The sequence below is a fragment of the Garra rufa genome, chromosome 18 (genome assembly GCF_049309525.1).
Source record: "Garra rufa chromosome 18, GarRuf1.0, whole genome shotgun sequence".
Taxonomy (NCBI): domain Eukaryota; kingdom Metazoa; phylum Chordata; class Actinopteri; order Cypriniformes; family Cyprinidae; genus Garra; species Garra rufa.
The window spans coordinates 17,925,374-17,947,839 of NC_133378.1; the positions used below are offsets into that span (position 1 = coordinate 17,925,374).

Below are 22,466 nucleotides of genomic sequence, written 5' to 3' on the forward strand. Positions count from 1 at the left end.
TTCTGGTCTCCCTGCATTCTTGCGGTTGCCATGGTGAAGAGTCTCGGTGCTCTAGAGCAGGATAAATTAACAATGTTTTAATTGGCTCCGGGCTCTGAGTTACAGTGCGCCTTATCGCTACACTGTCATTTGCAGTGCATTATCATTCGCTCTGCATATGCATTCACTCAGGTGTGCATCTTTGAGGCCCCTATAAATCCTAATGGAGCAGTGTAACCCCAAATGTGTGTCCAGTCTTATTTCCAACACACACACATGCAGCTCGTGCTCTGAGAATTAATACGGCTAAAAGATACAATGTCAGTGCATTGAACAAACTAATCACACACTTTACCTGGAAAAATAGGGCATAAGGAGAGAAAAGAAAGTTGAGGGTGTATAGGTGAAAAGTCTAACTTGATCTAATGACGAAAATGTACCTGTGGGAACTTTTACGCAAGACCATAAATACGTACTGCCATGTACATGCGTTTTGTCACATATTCAATGTGAATTGTCAAGTGGCGCTAAAAGAGTGTTAATTTTTTTTTCCCCCGAAACAGATGAACGTACATATTGTACGTTTTATGTGACGTTGGTTTTGTTTGTGTCACCGCAGTTCTAACTTGAAATGTTCATTGAGTGGCGCTTTAAAATAACATACCATCTGCACTACACCTAAACCTACTAGACACTATGAACAAAAGCAAAGTGACGTAAAAACGCAATCGTAAACATGCCATTTTAACTTGTTTTTTGATCTCTCATCTTTCAGCTCTTTTATCGTGAGTCATGTTTTTCACAGGATTCGTACCCAATGATTCCGCATCCTAAGTCCAATTCCATGCAGGCTGAGCTACTGACCAAGCTTGTTACGTCTGGAAAGCGAAACATATGGAGCTGTAATCATAACTGTGTATGAAAACGATTACTAGTGCTTGCTGTTTTACTGCTTCTAGTGTTCATTTCTGTTGGAAACCGCAGTGATATATACTTAATGGTACGTATTTCGTGTCTTGTGAAAATGTTCCCACAGGTACGTTTTCATCATGAGGTCAGGTAGAGTTTGAAAGCAACTTCTGTGTTCGCTTTAATTTATATTGGACTTCAAACTTGAAAAAGCAAAGAGCATTCTTCTTTGCTTGCTCCTTTACGAAATGTGATGTTGCCAATTCATTCTGCATCGGGAAGCTTCAAAGCACCAACACTTAAATGCTCATCAGAGGTCAAAAGGTCCTTTGTCCTCATTTTGTTGCACTAGTTGGCCAATATCATGTCAAAACATGGCAACAGACAGCGCTCCATCTCTGTATAATATTGCACTATTGACAATGGACTTGTCTTGCTAATGTGAACAAGGCAGCATCCTGAATGATATTTGAGTGACACAAATATCAACACAAATAGCAAAAACACAGAAATATAAAAAACATTTTTTTTTTATCTATTAACAAATACTAATCCTAAAATCTGTTGACTTATATTTAATTTAATTATTTCTATTTTTTTTTTTTAAATAAAACTGACAGAACTCATACACTACTGTTCAAAACTTTGGGGTTGGTATCAAATAATAGAGTAAAAACTAAAATTGTGAAATATTATTACAATTTAAAGTAACTGTTTTCTATTTAAATATATTTTAAAATGTAATTTATTCCTGTGATGACAGCTGTATTTTCAGTATCATCACTCCAGTCTCTAGTGTCACATGATCCTTCAGAAATCATTCTAAGGGTGACGTCACATGTGCCTTTGTATGGTGAAATACTGCAGGCAAAATGCTGTTATCTCAATAGAAATCCACCAGTTTGTAACTTCTCATGAGGAACATGTGAGGCAAACTATTTCCCAAAGCAGATTCAAGTTTGTTGCACTTTGCACTCTCCTTAGGATGAATCACTTGTTGTATTCCCCAATTGTAAGTCGCTTTGGATAAAAGCGTCTGCTAAATGAATAAATGTAAATGTAAATGTAAAAGTTTTATTTCTTTGAAAGAAAAATCTTACTGACCTTACACTTTTCAATGGTAGGTTTGACGTTAGTCTGCTAGGCTACTGCTGTGATGCTCTAATAAGTATATCAAAGCAGAACACAAACATTGTGTAAAATAGTACACTTTTAAGACTTACGTTTTATTTTTATTGATTCTTTTCAACAAAATATAGTAAATTTACAAAATTAAATTTGCTACAATGCATTCTCGGATTACTTTCTCACTAAAGGATGCTGCCTTAAAATTTCCCTAAAAGAAAGTATCTTAGGCTACATAATTAAAAGGATAGCTCACCCAGAAATTAAAATTCAGTCATTAATTACTCATCCTCATGTCGTTCCAAACCTGTAAGACTTTTGTTTATCTTTTAAACACAAATTAAGATATTTTTGATGAAATCCGAAAGCTTTCTGACCCTCTGTAGACAGTAATGCAACTGACATGTTCAATGCCCAGAAAATACGATAAAATACGTCATGTGTCAATGCATCATGGTATTTTGGTGAACGCACGTTGAAGACTGACAAGGAACAGAAGGACTTGTTGAATTGTTGAAAGTCGATATTTTTGTTTTCTTTTCATAAAATCAAGGTTGAATCACTGTGTTGGATCAGAAAGCTCTCGAATTTAATAAAAAAAATCTTATTAAAGAGTAGTTCACTTTCAGAGCAAACATTTACAAACAAAGAACTCACCCCCTGAGTGATGTTCATGTCTTTCTTTCTTCAGTTGTAAAGAAATTATGTTTTCTGAGGAAAGCATTTCAGGATTTCTCTTCATAAAATGGATATGTATGGTACCGCTAGTTTGAACTTCCAAAATGCATCTCAAATGCGGCTTCAAATGGCTTTCAAAGGGTTTTATCTAGCGAAACAATCGATTATTTTCTAAAAAAAGATTACAATTTATATCATTTTTAATGTTCAAGCTCTGCATGAACTCTGTGTATTCCTGTTGATGACAGTTAGGGTATGTTGAAAAACTCCCATCTCATTTTCTCCTCCAACTCCTCCAATGAAATCATCCTACATCACTGTTTTACCTTTTTTTGAGAAGGGCGTTTGATCGTCTTTGCATGTTCGCTTTGTAAACACTGAGTCGGTACTTCTGCAGCTATTTAGGACGATTTTTAAGTAGGAGGAGAAAATGAGATGGGAGTTTTTTGACATACTCTAACTGTCATAAACAGGAATACACACAGTTCACGCAGAGCTAGACCAAGAAGAGTATTTGCGGTTAAAAAGTATATCAACTGTATTTTTTTTTTAGAAAATAACCAGTCGTTTTGCTAGATAAAACTCTTCTTCCTTGGCTGGGATCATTTAGAGCTCTTTGAAGCTGCATTTAAACTGCATTTTGGAAGTTCAAACTTAAGGGCATTATATATATGGAGAGAAATCCTGAAAAGTTTTCCTCAAAAAAAACAAAAAACAAAATCTTCACGACTGAAGAAAGAAAGATATATACATCTTACATGACAAGGGAGTGAGTACATTATCTGTAAAAAATTTAGTTCTGAAAGTTAGCTACTCCTTTAATTTCTAATATTTGTGTTTCGAAGATGAACAAAGGTCTTACAGGTTTGGAACGACATGAGGGTGAGTAATTAATGACAGAATTTTCTTTTTTTTTTTCAAGTTGGCTACTTTTTGGAACAGTTTTCATGTCAGGAGCTTGCCAACGATGCCTTAAAAAGCACTGCCTCTTTGGGACGCTCAAGGTTTTGGAACAAGTAAATGTGTGCGATATTTCCCTCTTGCTCTCTTGTTAGTCTTGTGAACACACACAGACTCCATCATTTAGCCATCAGTTTGTTTATCTACGCAGACGTTTGCCAAGATTAGCCCATAAACTGTGACCGCCTGTCACAATTAGCACTAACCCAGTCAAATTCATTTCACTCCCACTCGATCTGTCCATCTCTCAGCGACAGATAAAACCCACTTCACGCCCCCTGTGTCGCACATTCCCTCTCATTTCCATTTTTTTTTGTTCTGTTTTGTAGTAAAAACATTGAAACGTCCTTAAAACCTATAGATTTACTTGAGAAGCAGTTCTGTCCTCTGGATATGCGCCAATACATAAAGCACTCGTCCTGGAGAGGGTACAAACCCGTTGTTGAAAATTAGGACAGACAGATCGAGCCAGGCCCCCCGTCTGCTGTCTTTCAGTACCGTAAATGTTTGTGTCACCATCAGCAAGTTTTCCGCCCTGGATTCGCCATGCCGAGCTCGGCATGTTGCGCAGGTGTGTGGGTTCTTTGCGAATTTCTGCAGTTTTGTCATTATTGTTTGTTTGGACGTCTGTATGTCGGTGGGGGGTCGGTGTCTGTCTCTTCCTTTTGGCTGAGCACACATGTCTGAAGGGCTTCTCCCCTCCACTGAACTCTTCCAGCATCCCTCCATCCCTTGTTTCCAGAGAGGCGGAGACGTGGGGGAGCTGCCGTCGCCGCCGTTGTTGCCGCTCCTGCTCCGACCCAGCTTGTCTCCTAGCAACAGGGCTGTTTGGTCCGGGACCTGGGAGTGGAAGCAAGAGAGAAACAGAGTAGCAGAAAGGAGAGAGTGTTGAGGGAGAGATTAAAAGCGAAAGAGGGAAAGCTGTAATTATCCGGTGCTGCTGGAAGGAACAAGGGCCTGGAAGAGCAAAGGAGAGAGGGAGAAAGACAGTGAGGTTCTGGGTTAGAGGTGCTGGTGTTCGTGGAGGGGGGTATGTTAGAAATTAAGGGAATGGGGGAGGTAGAAAAGTATGAGGATTTAAAAACAGCACAAGCATCCGCTTATAGAGGTGGAGGTGGAGTGAAGGAATAATTCCCCTAGCTCATTTTTGTTCATCTGCTCATTTCGGGCAGTTTTTCACTGTGTTGGAAATGGTGCCCTCCTGCCCGATCTGTTAATGAAAACTGAGTAATGTTCTAGCTAAAAAAAAGTGCACCAAAACAGCACTCAAATCATTCAAATGTTAAACCTGCCTAACAATATGAAAGTGGGCCTTTTTAATGCATTATGGGGTAATATTTTTTATAAATATACATATTTTAAAGTTTGCATGAACTGAAAATGCACCCTAAATTCACCCTATCTATATTTTTAAATGCATGACATTGATCCCAGCATGAATTATTTATTTATGCATATCTTTTTATTTGTTTATTAATTTATTTTTAATCGATTTATTAATTTATCTATTTATTTCTATTTATTTAATGCATGACATTGATCTCAGCATGAATAATTCATTCATGCATATTTTTTTATTTATTTTTTGGCCTTGTAATTATTAATTAGAATATCATAACTCAATCTTCCAGTGAAACAATAAACTTCTCTCTGGTGACGTATGACAGAGTTCTCCAATCATTTAGTCCGCTAAACCTCTGCCCCGTCTTTACAATCGTCCATGAACTCCCATTCAGATCCGCCTCCATCTAATCAACAAGCAAAGGATTGAATCAAGTTCCTACCCTACCTTTTTTAATATTCTGTTTCACTTGGATGTACCTCACAACATGGAAGAAATTATCTGTAGCTACTATCATTTCGACAGTGTGCTCACATTAGCGAAATTTAAGCAAAACAGGTCATTGTCTATGGAAGCCATCACTGAAAAAACAAAAGAAGGTAATTGAGACTTCTTATCTTGCAATTCCGCCTTTTTTTCTCAGAATTGCATGATATAAACTTGTAATTGCGAGTTCTAAAGTCAGAATTGCAGGATTTAAACTCATGATTCTGACTTTTAACTTAGAAATGTGTGATATAAACTTGAATTGTGAGTCAGAATTGTGAGATATAAATTCATGATTACGACTTTTTCTCAGAATTACATGATATAAACTTGCAATTGCGAGTTCTAAAGTCAGAATTGCAAGATATAAACTCATGATTCTGACTTTTATCTTAGAAATGTGTGATATAAACTTGAATTGTGAGTTATAAAGTCAGAATTGCAAGATATAAACTCATGATTATGACTTTTTTTCAGAATTGCGTGATATAAACTTGCAATTGTGAGTTCTAAAGTCCGAATTCCAGGATATAAACTTACGATTATGACTTTTTTTCAGAATTGCGAGATATAAACTCACAATTATGACTTTTTCTTAGAATTGGAACGATTCGAGCGCGGTTTTCTGTTCCTCTTTTATATGAAAAGCCAAGTCTAACTCGTACATTGTAGCGGCCAAAGCCGTTTAAAACAACTGGTGTTCATCTGTAGCCATCTTTCAATGTTTACTAAATGATTCCGGACGTCGCAGCGCTATCGTCATCAGCTTAGCTCGCCTCTGGCCCGCCTACATCAGATACACCGATTTGATTGGTTCCCAGAACTGCTTACGTAAAGCAGTAACGTGCATCATTGCTCGATGCCAGAGTGTCTTGCAGAGAAAATTCAAATTGTGCTCTCGCGAGACCTCTGGATTTCCAGGGTGCCTCATTCATGTAGTTTTGGTGAAATAAGAAATTGTCACAAATCCCATTCCAAGTTAACATCTGGCAAATTTGGCTTGCATCTACAAAAAAACAAAAGAATTTACACCTAAAATACTGTTTGAAATACTGAGTTTGACTGCACACACTCCCTTTTAATGTCAGAAACAAAATGCATTTTCTTGTTTTTGGACTCTGTCAGAAGCAAATCTTTGATAACAACAGTGTATTTATTGGTGAAGAAAAAAAAACGAATTTACTACCATATCACTCCATACAGATACCATTTTTGTTCTTCCAACCAAACGCTGCACAGAATTGTAAAGGATCCATTCATGCTGCCTTAGAAAAACCACCAGATTAAGGCATCTCAGTAGACATTACACAAACCTAAATTTGCAGTACTCATGATTCACTAGGTTTTAAACACAGCCCTTATGCCTTAATTTTTGTTCCAATACAACTGCATTTGATTTATATCCGTGAATGTGATGCCATGTTGCAGTGGCACAGAGAAAATGCTAATATTGGGCTGTGAGCGTGTGTGCAGGACAGCCTGCTTTTACCCTCTCAGGGTTCGGTGACTTTGACCCCGTGCAGGCATTGGGGGAAGGGGGATCCTTCTCTGTCCTGTCCTCAATGCCTTGAGGTGCGCCCTGTGTATAAGTACGGGCATGTGCGAGTATGTGCGCGAGTGTCCTGTCTGCTGCGCCTGAAGGTGCTGCACTGACCCCCTCCCTCCCGTGTCCCACATCGGCGCGTGTGGTTGGGCTGCTGCTGTCACACGCACTATCGTCCCAGGCCGCTGATGTGCCCCACAACGCTGGGAAAAGGGGGGTTGGGGGGTTGAAGGCCGGGCGGCATCATGCTACAGCAGCATGAATCTCTAACACACACACACTTTGGCAGAGCCTGGCACACGTGTCCTATCTCCTGAAGTTAATGTAGTGGAGTGGAATCCAGCAGTAAACATGTGTGAGCGCATGTCACATTACTGCAGCGGCTCGTGTTCGTGTCAGAACGCACTCTTAGTTTCGTGTTTAGCGTAGAACTATTCTTATACCGTAACAAGATGATTTGCAAGTTATCATTAATGCAAAAATGATGGGAGTCAGTGAGACGCCGCTTTGGTGATATACACCCTTGCTGCCATGGTAACCCTGTGGCCCTGTACCGGGTGGTGAAGGGGTCTGAGTGGGGGATGTGGTGGAGGCGAAGAGCATCACTGCATGTGACGCGGCCGATGAAAGGAATAGAAAATGTGGATGGTGATTTGAGTTAACTGGTCCAACTTTGACTTGGAGGTTCTGTGGGTGTCACATGACCCTGCTGCCCCACACACCTACCCAAGAGGCCAACAGCGGTTACCGTGGTAACGAGGCTGGCCCTCCAATGGGAGCTGGATCCCCAAAGTAACATTTACTGCTTTTAACCTGATGCAGGACGGAACAAATAGAATGTGTGAAATATGTTTCTCATTCATTTCAAAGGGATAGTTCACCCAAAAATGAAAATTCACCTTTAATAAAGACCTTTAATAATCTTTGGAAGACAATTTAAGACATTTTTGATGAAATCTAAGACACTACATATATAGCATAGACAGTGTTGTGGTTTTTGTTCTCTTTGCGCACAAAAAATATTCTCGTAGCTTCATAACATTACGGTTATCACATGGACTATACTACCTTTTTGGGCCTTACATGTGGTAGTTGTGTTGGTGTCTATGCAGGGTCAAAAAGCTCTCAGATTTCATCAAAAATGTTCATCTTTGTGTTCCAAAGATGAAGGTTTTTGCAAGTCTCTGCAGCTCACCAAGCCTGCATTTATTTGATTTTGAAGTACAGCCAATTTTTGAGACATTTTTACTATTTAAAATAACTGTTTTCTATTTGAATATATTTTAAAATGTTATTTATTCCTGTGATTCAAATGCTGAAGTTTGAGCATCATTACTCCAGTCACATGATCCTTCAGAAATCATTCTAATATTCTGATTTGCTGCTCAATTTTTTTTATATTATGTTGAAAACAGCCGAGTAGAATTTTTTCAGGATTCTTTGATGATTAGAAAGTTCAGAAGAACAGCATTTATCTGAAATAAAATAATTTGTAACATTATAAATGTCTTTGTTATACAGTGCCTTGCAAAAGTATTTATACCCCTTCATCTTTTTCACATTTTGTTTTGTTGCAGCATTGTTAAACTGCTTTAATTTACTATTTTTCCATATCCACCTACATCTCATACACTATAATGACAAAGCACAAAACAGGTTTGTAACAACTTTGCAAATTTATTAGAAATAAAAAACTGAAAAGATCCCATTGCATAAGTATTCATACCCTTTTCTGGGACACTCGAAATTTAGCTCAGGAGCATTCATATTGCTTCTAGATGTTACTACACTTCAAGTGGAGTTAAATTGTGGCAAATTCATTTGAATGAGTATGATTTAGAAAGGCACACACCTCTCAGAAAAGGTCTAACAGCTGAAAATGCTTATCAGAGCCAAAACCAAGTCCTGAGGTCAAGATAACTGCCTGTAGAGCTCAGTGACAGACTTGCGTTAAGGCAATGATTTAGGGGAAAAAAAAGAGTTCAGAAAAAAATCTGCTGCACTGAAGGTTCACAGAAGCATGTAGCATCCATTATCCATTATGGAAGACGACTGGAACAACTAGGACTCTAGAAAATGTCTGCCAGCCCCCATCCAAGCTGACAGAGCTTGAGAGGTGAAAAGGTGAGGCAAAGAATGGCAGATAATTGCCAAATGCAGATGTACAAAGCTTGTCACATCATACCCAAAAAGGCTGTAAAGGTGCTTCAACTATGTACTGAGTTAAGGGTATGAATACTTACGCAGTGTACTTATTTCAGTGTTTTATTTTTAATAAATTTGTAAAATTTGCAGATCTGGTTTTTGCTTTGTCATTATTACGGTGTATGGAGTGTAAATTGATGTGGGGAAAAACTAATTTAAAGCAGTTTAACATAATGCTGCAACAAAACAAAATGTGAAAAAATGAAGGGGTATGAATACTTTTGCAAGGCACTGTAACCTCTGATCAATTTAAAGCATCCTTGCTAAATGAAATTATAATTAATTATTATTAATTTCTATAATTTATTTCTCAAAAAAAAAAAAAAAAAAAAAAAAAAAAAACGATAATACCTTAGAATTCTTTGAGGTACCTTTTAAGTACCAAAGCATATTAATAGGATAATCAAACAGTATCATAATAGTATCAGTATCAGATGATACCATTAAACCATGGTCCTGCCATAGTACTTTATTTTAAGTAATGTTTCAAATCAAAAATCAATGAAAAAATGCAATAATACAGAAAATATGTTTCTAGATGTTTGTGTTGTGGTTATTTTGAGAGTATTATGTCCGCCATCTCCCATTATCAGACTCTGTACCCTTGAAGGAAAACATTTAGTCTCTCCAGCGCTGCTCCTCTTATGGGAGACATGAGATTCACCCCAGAATTCCTCTTTCACCTCTTAAAAGTTCCTCCGAGAATCGGAGACTTGTAGTTTCTTTGTACTGCAGAGTTGTTTTAGCTAGCCTTATTATAAACCCATTTTGTTGTTGCCTTATGAGTTATTTGTATTTACCCTTATTTAATTTATTGTGTTTATTTTTGTTATTTATTTCTATTTTTTTTTTTTCAGTTTCTGTTCAAGACGGAAGTATTCCTTTGCCAGGCTGTCATTGAAAATAAAAATAATAATAAAAATGTTCTTATTTTCATGATGAAGTAGAGACAGATTTTTTTCTCCCATATTGTGATGCACAGCCAGATTAGCTTGGTTTATTACTTGGTTCTAGGGAAAATCTCACGATACGATAATATCTCGATATGAGGTCCACAATAGGATATTTATTGCAATACAAAAACTAGACTTAGAAAAAAATGAAAATTTTGTACACTTTAAAGTTCAATTAACCTATCTAATGCACTTTTAGAGTTCAAAATTAAAATCTCCAACCCATGTTCTTAACTAAGAAAAAAGTCAGTGAATTGACTTGTACCTGAACTTTAAAGGGGTCATTGGATGCAAAACTCACTTTTACATGTTGTTTGAACATTAAATTGTGTTGGCAGTTTGTGTACACAACCACCCTACAATGATGAAAATCCAAGAAGTGAGTATAAGGATTTTTTATGCATCTTTGCAAATGGCCTTTCTTAATAATGTGCTTGTTGGCAAGTTTCACCGCTAAACGCGGCTAAATGCGGCTAAATGCGGCTAAAGCAAACATTGCGGCTCGCCATCCCACGGCAGAGAATAGCTTGCTCTAAAAAGGGCTGATTTTGACAAGGTAAAAAAGTGTTTTTTACATTACTATTAAGAAATTTTAACCAAAGTATGTTACAGACTTCTTATTAAAGGAGTAGTTCACTTTCAGAACAAAAATGTACAGATAATGTACTCACTCCCTTGTCATCCAAGATGTTCATGTCTTTCTTTCTTTAGTCATAAATAAATTGTTTTTTGAGGAAAATATTTCAGGATTTCTCTCCATATAATTGACTTCTATGGTGCCCCCGAGATCGAACTTCCAAAATGCAGTTTAAATGCAGCTTCAAAAGGCTCTAAGCGATCCCAGCCGAGGAAGAATGGTCTTATCTAGCGAAATGATTGGTTATTTTCTAAAAATATTTACAATTTATATACTTTTTAATCTCTACACAGAGTACACACAGAGCTAGACAAGATGAGCATTTGAGGTTAAAAAGTATATCAATTGTAATTTTTTTTTTAGAAAACAACCAATTGTTTCGCTAGATAAGACCCTTCTTTCCTCGGCTGTGATCGTTTAGAGCCCTTTGAAGCTGCATTTTGGAAGTTCAAATTCGGGGGCACCATAGAAGTCCATTATATGGAGAGAAATCCTGAAATTTTTCCTCAAAAAACATAATTTCCTTACGACTGAAGAAAGAAAGACATGAACATCTTGGATGACAAGGGGGTGAGAACATTATCTGTAAATTCTTGGTTCTGGAAGTGAACTTCTCCTTTAAGACCCTAAAGAACCATATCAACTTGGCCATCCGATGACCCCTTTAAAGGGGAATCATCCCTCTTTTTATGTGTGCTACACTGTCACAGTCTAAATTACAATTACACTGGTTTTTCAGAAGCCAAACATTTCAGAATATAATAATGATAATAATGATGATGATAACAAAATTTTTCTATTATTATTATTATTCCTATGACAGTAATGGCCATATATTGCACTGTAAAATAAATGAAAATAAATATTTCATATATTATTTTTGCTTTACACTACAGTAGTGAAATTACAAAACTTTTTTCGTAATTTCTACACTTAAAAGAGTGGACTGCAGTAATGTTACCGATTTAAACCGCTAACTGTCAGCAATTCATGCTGAAAATAAAGCATAACTGGTGGCTGTTGTGTTCCCAAATGTGCGCTAAACTCACAGCACATGCAATAAACGAGTTCACTGCATTCACTGTGAACTGAGACGTTCCGAGGTGCAGAAAACACCAGATCACGAGCTGATCGCCTGAATGAAGTGTATGCTTTGCTTTGAAATGTGCAGCAAAAACAGACTTGATGAAGGGATTAAGTTATATTGTGCTTTCGGTTTTAGTTTGTATGACCGATACTGTGCCAATGCATAATTGCCCAAAACACATCTTTAAAGACCTTTAATATTAGAATAAGAAGTTTAAATATATTTTAAAAACTACACATTTTGCCCAGAAGATCTATCGTTTCATATTGTCATGTGACCATGATGATATCGAGACAGTTTAGCTATCACGATACCACGATATTGATAATACCGTTACATCCCTACCTGGTTCTGTACATTAAATGTTGATTGGATCTTTAAGTTTAAGCGGATTAGTCCAGAGAAGTCCGGCATACGTTACAAGAGATCATCCAAAACTTTATAAAAACACTTGTTTAAATATTCAAAAAAATATATATTTTTTTAACTACATAAAAAAAAAAAAATGTCAGTGTTATTTTTCCAAATCCGTAAGACCTTCGTTCATCTTTGGAAACTGAATTAAGGCGTTTTTGATGAAATCCAAAAGCTTTCTGACCCTGCATAGACAGCCATGCAACTACCACGTTCAAGACCCAGAAAGTTATTAAGGACATTGATAAAGTTGATCTGTTTTTCAGTGTGTGGATGGAGGCTCTGGGCTGGAGAGCTCCTCTCTTAAGCGGGTCGCTGTGGTGGAGGACTTCTATGACATCATCTATGCCATGCACGTGGAGATCAGCTCCGACCCGGCCAAAGCACCCAAACACGCCGGACAGAAGAAAACGTATAAAGCGGTGAGTAAAGCAAGGAGCTTCTTTCTGATAGTCTCATGTTTATGGACTCATATAGTTTCGATTTAATACCCCGTGTGGCCCTTTTTGACCGCCTTTATCTGCCTGTCACCTAAAGTGTCCCTTCCTCTGTCAGCTTGATTTATTTGCTCTGTGATTCTTATGAACAGAAGCGAGCGGCTCCTGCTGTGTGTTGTCCTGGTGTGATTTGTAGCAGAGATTCGCTGGCCTCTATGAATTTTGGGTGAATCAGACAGAATACACAATATTACCTAATAAATGAAAGCTGGAGGCTATGTAGCACTCTTTGGTTCTTTCTTTTTTCTTTTATTTCTGCAATCTCATTCTGTGTGTTTTTTTTGTGTGTACCTTTTTATCTTTCTGCATTTATTTTCTTTCCTTTTTTTCTTTCTTTTTGCATTTATGTGTATTTTCTTTCTTTCTTTCTTTCTTTCTTTCTTTCTTGATACATTTCTTTCTTAATGCATTTCTGCATTTTCTTTTTCTTTCTTTCTTTGAATTTTTCTTTATGCATTTCTGCATTTTTTTATTCTTTCTTTTTTCTTTCTTTCTGCTTTCTTTCTTTCTTTCTTTCTTTCTTTCTTTCTTTCTTTCTTTCTTTCTTTCTTTCTTTCTTTCTTTCTTTCTTTCTTTCTTTCTTTCATTCCTTCTTTCATTCTTTCTTTTCTTTTTTCTTTCTTTCTTTCTGCTTTTTTCGTTCTCTTTCTTTCTTTCTTTCTTTCTTTCTTTCTTTCTTTCTTGCTTTCTTCTTTTTTCCTTTTTTGCATTTTTTCTTTATTTATTTCTTTGCATTTTTTCTTTATGCTTTTACCTTCTGCATTTCTGCTTTTCTTTCTTTTCTTTTGCATTTTTTCTTTATGCATTTTTTCTTTCTTTCTACATTTTTTTTCTTTCTGTCTTTGTGCATTTCTGAATATGTTTGTTTCTTTCTTTTTGCATTTTTTCTTTTTTCTTTCTTTCTTTTTTCTTTCTGTATTTCTTTATTTCTTTCTGTCTTTCTTTCTTTTTTCTTTTTTCTTTTTTTCTTTTTTCTTTCTGTCTTTCTTTTTTTCTTTTTTCTTTTTTATGCATTTCTATCTTTCTGCTTTTCTTTTTTGTTCTTTTTTTCTTTCTTTCTTTTTTGCATTTTTCTTTATGCATTTCTGCATATTTTCTTTCTTTCTTTCTTTCTTTCTTTCTTTCTTTCTTTATTTCTTTCCTTATGCTTTTCTTTACCTTCTGCATTTCTGCTTTTCTTTTTTTCTTTCTTTCTAATTTTTTTCTTTCTATCTTCGTGCATTTTTTGAATATGTTTGTTTCTTTCTTTCTGCATTTTTTTCTTTCTTTCTTTCTTTCTTTCTTTCTTTCTTTCTTTCTTTCTTTCTTTCTTTATGCATTTCTGTCCTACTGCATTTCTGCTTTCCTTTTTCTTTCTTTCTTTCTTTCTTTCTTTCTTTCTTTCTTTCTTTCTTTCTTTCTTTCTTTCTTTCTTTCTTTCTTTCTTTCTTTCTTTCTTCCTTTCTTTCTTTCCTTCTGCATTCTGCTTTTCTTTCTTTATGCATTTCTGAATTTTTGTTTCTTTCTTTCTTTCTTAAGCTTTACTGTATTACTACTTTTTCATTTTTGTTTTTCTTATGTTTTTTTTTGCATTTTATTTCTGTTTCTTTCTCAAATTTTTGGCCTTATTTATCCATTTTCTTTAATGTTTACACTTTCTTTCTGTCTTTCCTTCTACGTTTCTTGTGTTCTCTGCATTGTTGTAGGCAGAGATGAGGATCAGTTCATATTTATAAGATATATTTAGGTCTGCGGTGAACATCTTTAGAACTCTGTATCACACATGTGCTGTCATGGAAACATAGGAAGTGAGAGTGACATGGGCTGCTCTCACCTGGTCTGGTGGCTATGCTGAGGTCCACAGGTCCAGTGCTGCTGCCCTCTTTTGGACAGCTACAAAAGTACATGTTTGCTCTCACGTGCATTTACAGTTGGTATCTTTTATACACAAGGTATTGCCAATAAATGCGTAAATGATTTTGTTTTTGGTTTTGTTAAATTAATAGCGTCAGTTATACACACACATATTGTGTCCTCTACACTGTTTCTTGTTCTTCTCATGCTTGACAGCTGTGGGTCTATGAGGGCAGGGCAGAGCAGAGCTTTTCCCTGGGCATCAGGATTTGTGTGCCTACTCCTCTTAGGATCTCCTGGCAGAATCAGGGTGCTGGAAAGGCGAAAGCTCAGGTTTTCTGGCTCTTGTATCACTGCTGCGGTGGGGTTTGTGTGTTTAGTTCAGCTTCTGCCTTCGTAATGCACACGCGTACATGCTATACCCTCCAGCTGTGGTTCCATGGCCGCCCATGCTTGTTTGTTAGAGCCTCATGGGAGATTAGAGAGACACGAGGGACTTTCAATGTGGGGGTGTACTTTCTCTATTTCTTTGTCCGGTTTCATGGCAGAAAGGTGGAGGAGGGAGAAACTAAACCCATGAGAAAAAAAGAGCTTAAATGCAAAAAATAAAAAATACAAAATGTATAAGGGAAAACTTTACATTTTTAAAGAGAGCTGATAATGAAAGAAATCTACTGTGATTAAAAATAGTTAATGGTGTTTCACTTTCAAATGATGCACTGTTCTCCAACTTGATTTGAATCTCAATGTGTATGTGTGTGACAAATGTTTTGACAAGGACAATTATGAGTTCTCTCACACAATAAATTATTCTATCCTTCATATAGACATACAGTAGAAAGTGAGAGGGAGGTGTGTGTTTGTGTGTTTGTGTTTAAGAGAGAAGGTCAGCTCTTTGAATGTAAAGATATCAGTATGATAGTCCCACAGGGATTATTAATCCTGGACTTGATGACAGTATTCTAATAAAACATCTAAGAGTTCACAACCTGTCTGCAAAGTGCAAACTAATCATCTCTTCTGTTTGCTGTTACTGCCTCACTACAGCTCTCTGCTAAGAATGGAAATAAATCAACATAGGCTCTTTGGAAATACGAGCCTCTATATACATTTCTCCAAACCTGAAAAAAATGTACCTATATGTACAAATCACTGCAGTTTTCAGTTGAAATTAACAATAGAGACAGTAAAACTCTGACAACTTGTGTTCCTATTCACACAAAGTATGATTTACACACAAGTTTTGATTAATACATTTTCACACAATTACGACTGCAGTATATAATATTAGTTACATACAGCTTCATGTGCATGAGATTCAGTAGGTTTGCTCGGTACCTCATGCGATACAGTGTTGCACATTTGAGTGATGAAGAGCTCCGGTATGAACCCAGAGAAACTATGGTTCAACAAAACAGCTCAAATCCACATAAGCAAGTTAATATAGCAAGGCTGCAACAACAAATGCGTTTTTATATCACTATTGCAATTGTTAACACTATTGGGTAGGTTTAGGGTTGAGTTTGGTTTAGGGGATATTTCCAACACAATAGAGCATTAACCTTTAGCGACACTCCCCGGGATACTTGAATTCTGATTAGCTGCAATAGGTATCTCAAGCAGCGTAATAAAAACGCAGCAATACAGGCCTGTTTCAACGTGATAAAAAAAACGTGCCACGGTCATGTATTGAACATGTGTTTTAGCACCACAAAGTGGACATTTCACATTGAAACTATTGCACAACATGCAGTAAGTTGCGTAATTACAATGTTGCAGAAATTTGTAGACACACGTATTTCCAATGAGCCTGGGTTGTAAATTCACATAAATCAGTAATTAATTATAAAGTTAAAATAACCAGTATGACACTTACGTGTTTTATTCACCAAAATTACATCACCAGTCATTGTTTCACAAATTATCTAAACTTTACAGCCAATCCTGTTGGAATGAATAAATGAATGAATGAATGAATGAATGAAGACTATGCATAAGTAAGAAAAAATGACTAATGGTGATTATTTGAGCACTTCCTTTGTAAAAGTAAATAGGGTAAATTCCGTGTCAAATCAACCAAATTTCAAAAAGGGGAAAAGATAGACATGTATAGTGATGAAAGCCCAAATATTATATGTCATGGATAAATATTCACTGAGTAATCCACTGTTTTGTAGAGGGAGGTCAAAATGGCAATTTTCACCTTAGATTCAGATACAAGTTTCAGGCGAATAAAAATGACTTCAGAAAGATAGCAGCATCATTATCTTATTTTTACACTGAGATTGGTAGTTCTATTAGTAAAATCTATTGACGTTAGCAATCCTTGTTGCATTCAATTTTTTTTTTTTTTTTACTTTTTAAGGGGAAGTCATTTTTACCCCCCTGTAACTTGACTCTGAATCTAAGGTGAACATTTTCATTTTGACCTCCCTATACAAAATAGTGGATTAATCAGTAAATGTTCATCAGTGACATGTAATATTTTGGCTTCCGTCACTATACATGTCTGTCTATCTTCAGAATAAATATTAGCAAACTCAAAAATTTGAGCCAGGGACCTCTGGTTGAGTTGACATGGAATGACCCTATAAAGTCTCAAAAATAAAATAAAATAAATAAATGCATAATAATTTGTAATATTATTTTACATTTTAACATTTTACGTAATAACAGCTAAATGATTACTTGTGTGTGTCCCCAGCAGAACTAATTGAAATGAATAAATACATAAATGAATAAACATTTTTCATAAATTAAAAAGAAAAGAATTACGTTTTTAATGTTTTCGGTAATAGCAGCTAAATAAGTACTTGTCCAATTCAAATACCCCAAAATGGAAAGAATAAATAATGAATATAAAAATGATTAATTAGGAGTAAATGAATCAATAAATCAATTAATATTTAACCATAAACTTTAAAAATTTAAGATTTTTGAAGGGATAGTTCACCCCAAAATGAAAATTACCCCATGATTTACTCACCCTCAAGCCATCCTAGGTGTATATGACTTTCTTTTTTCAGAAGAATGCAACTGGAGTTATAATAAAAAATGTTTGGGCTCTGGTTCTTCCAAGCTTTATAATGGCAGTGAATGGGTGTTGGGATTTTGAAGTCCAATAAAGTGCATCCATCCATCATAAAAAGTACTCCACACAGCTCCGGGGGTTAGTAAAAGCCTTCTGAAGTGAATTGATGCATTTGTGTAAGAAAAATATCCTTATTTAAAACTTTATAAAGCTTCCGCTAACTGTCATACGTGCGTTCATGAGAGAGTGGCATTCCAGTAAATGACGTAGTACGTAGACATAGCATAAGCTCCAGGGAGAAGTGACAAACGCGGAAGCACAGTGGAGAGAGCAAAACAAAACACCGGTCATAAATTAGAAGTACAAAATGTCGGAGGATTTCAATATAAGCCTAAAGGAGACTGGTTTTCCTTTGCAGTAAACAAAACTTGGTTCTCACGAGACTAGTACATTCTCACCAAAGCTTATACACCTTATACTTACGACAGTTAGTGGAAGCTAGAGATTACGGTTTATAAAGTTTTAAATATGGACATTTTTCTTACACAAATGCATCAGTTCGCTTCAGAAGACCTTTTTATGATGGATGGATGCACTTTATTGAACTTTAAAATATCAACACCCATTCACTGCCATTATAAAGTTTGGAAGAGCCAGGACATTTTTCATATAACTCTGACTGTATTTGTCTGAAAGAAGAAAGTCATATACACCTAGGATAGCTTGTGGATGAATTCTACCTTTAACATATCAAGTATTAGCAGCTGCACAAGATTACTTGTGCACACCCCATGTTCAAAGAAAAGATAGATAAATAGTCCAATGGATTTATCCTCTTTCTGTCTTTTTAATTCTTGATATCATTTCTTATCTGAAAACATCTGACCATATATTAAAAGAGTAGTTTACTACTTGAACAAAAATTTACAGATAATGTACTCACCCACTTGTTATCCAAGATGTTCATGTCTTTCTTTCATCAGTCGTTAAGAAATTGTTTTTTGAGGAAAACTTTTCAGGATTTCTCTCCATATAATGGACTTCTATGGTGCCCCCAAGTTTGAACCTCCAAAATGGAGTTAAAAAGCAGCTTCAAAGGGCTCTAAACAATCCCAGCCGAGGAAGAAGGGTCTTATCTAGCTAAACGATGAGTTATTTAAAAAAAAAGACAATTTCTAAACTTTTTAACCTCAAATGCTCGTCTAGTCTAGCTCTGCGTCAACTCTATGTATTCTGGTTCATGACAGTGAGGGTATGTCATCTCATTTTCTCCTCCAACTTCAAAATCGTCCTACATCGCTGTTTTACCTTTTTTTGTAAAGATTTTTTGACCTTCTTTGCATGTTCACTTTGTAAACACTGGGTCAGTACTTCTGCAGCAATGTAAGAAAATGAGATGACATACCCTAACTGTCATGAACCGGAATACACAGCGTTCACACAGAGCTAGACAAGACAAGTGTTTGAAGTTAAAAAGTATATAAATTGTTTTTTTGTTTCTTTTTAAATAACCAATCGTTTTGTTAGATAAGACTCCTGAGATCATTTAGAGCCCTTTGAAGCTGCATTTAAACAGCATTTTGGAAGTTCAAACTCGGGGACACCATAGAAGTCCATTATATGGAGAGACATCCTAAAATGTTTTCCACAAAAAACTAAATTTCTTTACGACTAAAGAAAGAAAGATATGAACATCTTGGATGACAAGGGGGTGAGTACATTATCTGTAAATGTTTGTTCTGGAAGTGAACTACTCCTTTAAGCACAAAAGCTCTAACACTCAGAGTTTGGGTTTAAAGCATCAATGAGTCTAATAGATCCCAAAGTGTTGTTTAATACGATGTGTGTTTGTATTTCAGATCGCGGAGACGTATGCATTCCTGCCCAGAGAGGCGGTGACCCGTTTCCTGATGAGCTGTGGAGAATGTCAGAAGAGGATGCACATCAGCCCCAGCGGTGCAGAGTTCAAAGGTATGACAAAACCACACACCAGGATTACTTTTAAGGCTTTAGGTATTAACTCCAAAAGCAGTTTGCGAACATCTCATTGACTCTGCTTCCAGAGTCAACAAACTAAAAACTATTCTCATTCTCATTCTCATTCTCATATATTTATACAGTACGTATTCAAACCCATAATGCTTCATTGGATAACTCATTGTCTCATTGTTAAGAAAACCCCCTCTCGTCCCTTTTGTCCCCTGCCCACCCTGTAACGAGCTCCCCCCGTTGCGCCAGCCTGAAGCTAATGAAACCCCCTCGGGCCACACCTCCTCCCACACACACACACACACACACACGCACACACACACACTCGTCCCGACACCCTCTGATTAGGCTGCAGTCACGAGTGTCCTGCTAGCCTCCCTACACACTGCAATTAGCCCAATTACAGGCCTTTTAACAAAGAAAATGCTTCTGAAACCAGATTATTTCTACAGAGAGAGAGAGAGGAATTGTGGGTGGAATCCATTGGGGAGGGGAATTGATTGGGAAAATTTTACTAGGACGTTTTTTTGTTGTTTTGGTGAAACGGCAATCCCTGTTAGTCCGACCCCAGCAGTGCAGAAGCACTGCCCTCAAACATCCCGCTCGCTGAGATAAACAGATAAACACCTCCCAGGCCTGAACTGTCAAAGCGTTGTGTCAACGTTGGGCTTAGGTTGGGTGTTGCTCATAAAGAGAGCAGCTAATTGGCTTCTTGCCCATGGGGGTGCGCAGACCTCCCCCCCTCCAGCCGTCCGAATGAAAGTTCAGTGCTGAATTATTCAGAGTAATTAATTACTGTACACTCGCTCTGTCTTTAATTGACAGTCAGGCTGTGGTTGATATCGGCTCTTTTATCCACATATCTGCTGTTGCTGCCGTGCGGCTTAATGCGCAATTTATATATAGATGCAGAAGAAGTGATATTAGTAGCACATGTTGAGGATGTGGTAAAATCATGTCAACATAGCTTTTTTTCCTAACTCTCTCTTCAGCTGACAGATGCACAGCGTAATGGCTAAATATAAGCTAATTATTGTTTTTCATTTACCTCAACGTCCTCCTGCTAGTTCTTTGATTAAAATAATGTTTTAAAGGAGAATATTTCAATTTCAGTATCATTTTAGATGTATTATTGAGTTTTATCAGTTTGAGTGTGGATGCTGTGTGTCTGTAAGGCGATGACTCTGGGAAGCGTGTAAGATCCAAACGCAAGCTTTATTGCAGATCGTAGTCAAGACAAGCAGGGTCGAACACCAGCAAACAGTAATATCCAGGGCAAGACAAAAGCGTAATCCAGTAATACAGGCGTGGGTCAGAATCCAGGTGAGCAGTCCAAAGTAGCAAAACAAACAAAACAATGAAGCTAGGCAAAACTATGGCTAAGAAACAAAACTATGGCAATGAAAACAAAACTATGACCGTGAAAATAACAAGACAAGGCAATGAAACAAGATAAACGCTTGGTAGAGTCCGCAATAGCAAAACAATACTTCGCCATGTGAGTGTGTGTGAAGCTGGCTTTTATGGAGGACAAACAGGAAGATACCAACGAGGCAGCAGAGGGAGCAGCAACAGTCAGAGAGTAAGGGCTCCCTCTGCTGGCCTGGCGTTACAGATCCCCCCCTCTAGGAGCGACTCCTGGCGCTCCAAAACGACAGTCCATAAGTCCAGGAGGGTGGTAGAGCAGGGGGTGGGACGGTGGGCCAGGTCCATGAAGGGGAACAGTATCAGAGACAGGGCTAGGCGCGTAGAGCAGGGACAGACAGTGAAGCACTGGAGGACCTGGGCCGTGGAGCAGTGACAGACAGTGAGGTAATGGAGGACCTGGGCCGTGGAACAGTGACAGATAGTGAGGTAATGGAGGATCTGGGGCATGTAGCAATGGCAGACCTGGATCATGGAGCGGAGGTGGGCCTGGACCGTGAAACAGTGGCAGACAGTGGAAACTTGGAGGTCCTAGGCAATGGAGCAATGGCAGGCCTAGATCGTGGAGCAGAGGTGGGCCTGGATCAAGGAGCAATGGCAGACAGAGAAGTTTTGACGGAGCTGGCACAGCAGGAGGCCTAGGCGGCGCAGGCAGAACAGGAAGCCATGGAGGAGCAGGTAGAGCAGGAAGCTTTGGCGTTGCAGGCAGAGCAGGAAGCCATAGCGGTGCAGGCAGAGCAGGAAGCCATGGCGGAGCCGGCAGAGCGGGAAGCCTTGGCGGAGCCGGTAGAGCGTGAGACCTTGGCGGAGCCGGCAGAGCGTGAGACCTTGGCGGAGCCGGCAGAGCGTGAAGCCTTGGCGGAGCAGGCAGAGCGTGAAGCCTTGGCGGTGCAGGCAGAGCGTGAAACCCTGGCGGAGCAGGCAGAGCGTGAAGTCCTGGCGGAGCAGGCAGAGCGTGAAGCCTTGGCGGAGCAGGCAGAGCGTGAAGGCTTGGCGGAGCAGGCAGAGCAGGAGGCCTTGGCGGTGCAGGCAGAGCGTGAAGTCCTGGCGGAGCAGGCAGAGCGTGAAGCCTTGGCGGAGCAGGCAGAGCAGGAGGCCTTGGCGGAGCAGGCAGAGCGTGAAGCCCTGGCGTAGCAGGCAGAGCGTGAAGCCTTGGCGGAGCAGGCAGAGCGTGAAGCCTTGGCGGAGCAGGCAGAGCAGGGAATTCCGCTATGGACGCCGCCTCCATAAGAGGCATTGGCGCAGCGGACACGTGGATAGACTCGTGGGCAGACGAGGCCTCTGGAGCAGACTTGTGGACAGACTCATGGACAGATGAGGCCTCTGTGGTGCAGTGTGCAGCCCACACACTTAAAATAGCAATGGCCATCACA

General features: G+C 38.1%; 1 protein-coding gene across 1 annotated transcript in view; it reads left to right on the forward strand.

The window, feature by feature from the left end:
* The window catches only part of nol4lb (nucleolar protein 4-like b), a 156,128-nt gene that overhangs the window by 18,405 nt on the left and 115,257 nt on the right, over positions 1-22,466 (forward strand). Inside the window, exons 2-3 of the mRNA XM_073823357.1 lie at positions 12,585-12,740; positions 19,539-19,650. Of these exons, the coding sequence (XP_073679458.1) occupies positions 12,585-12,740; positions 19,539-19,650 (268 nt within the window). The remainder of the gene's footprint in view (positions 1-12,584; positions 12,741-19,538; positions 19,651-22,466) is intronic.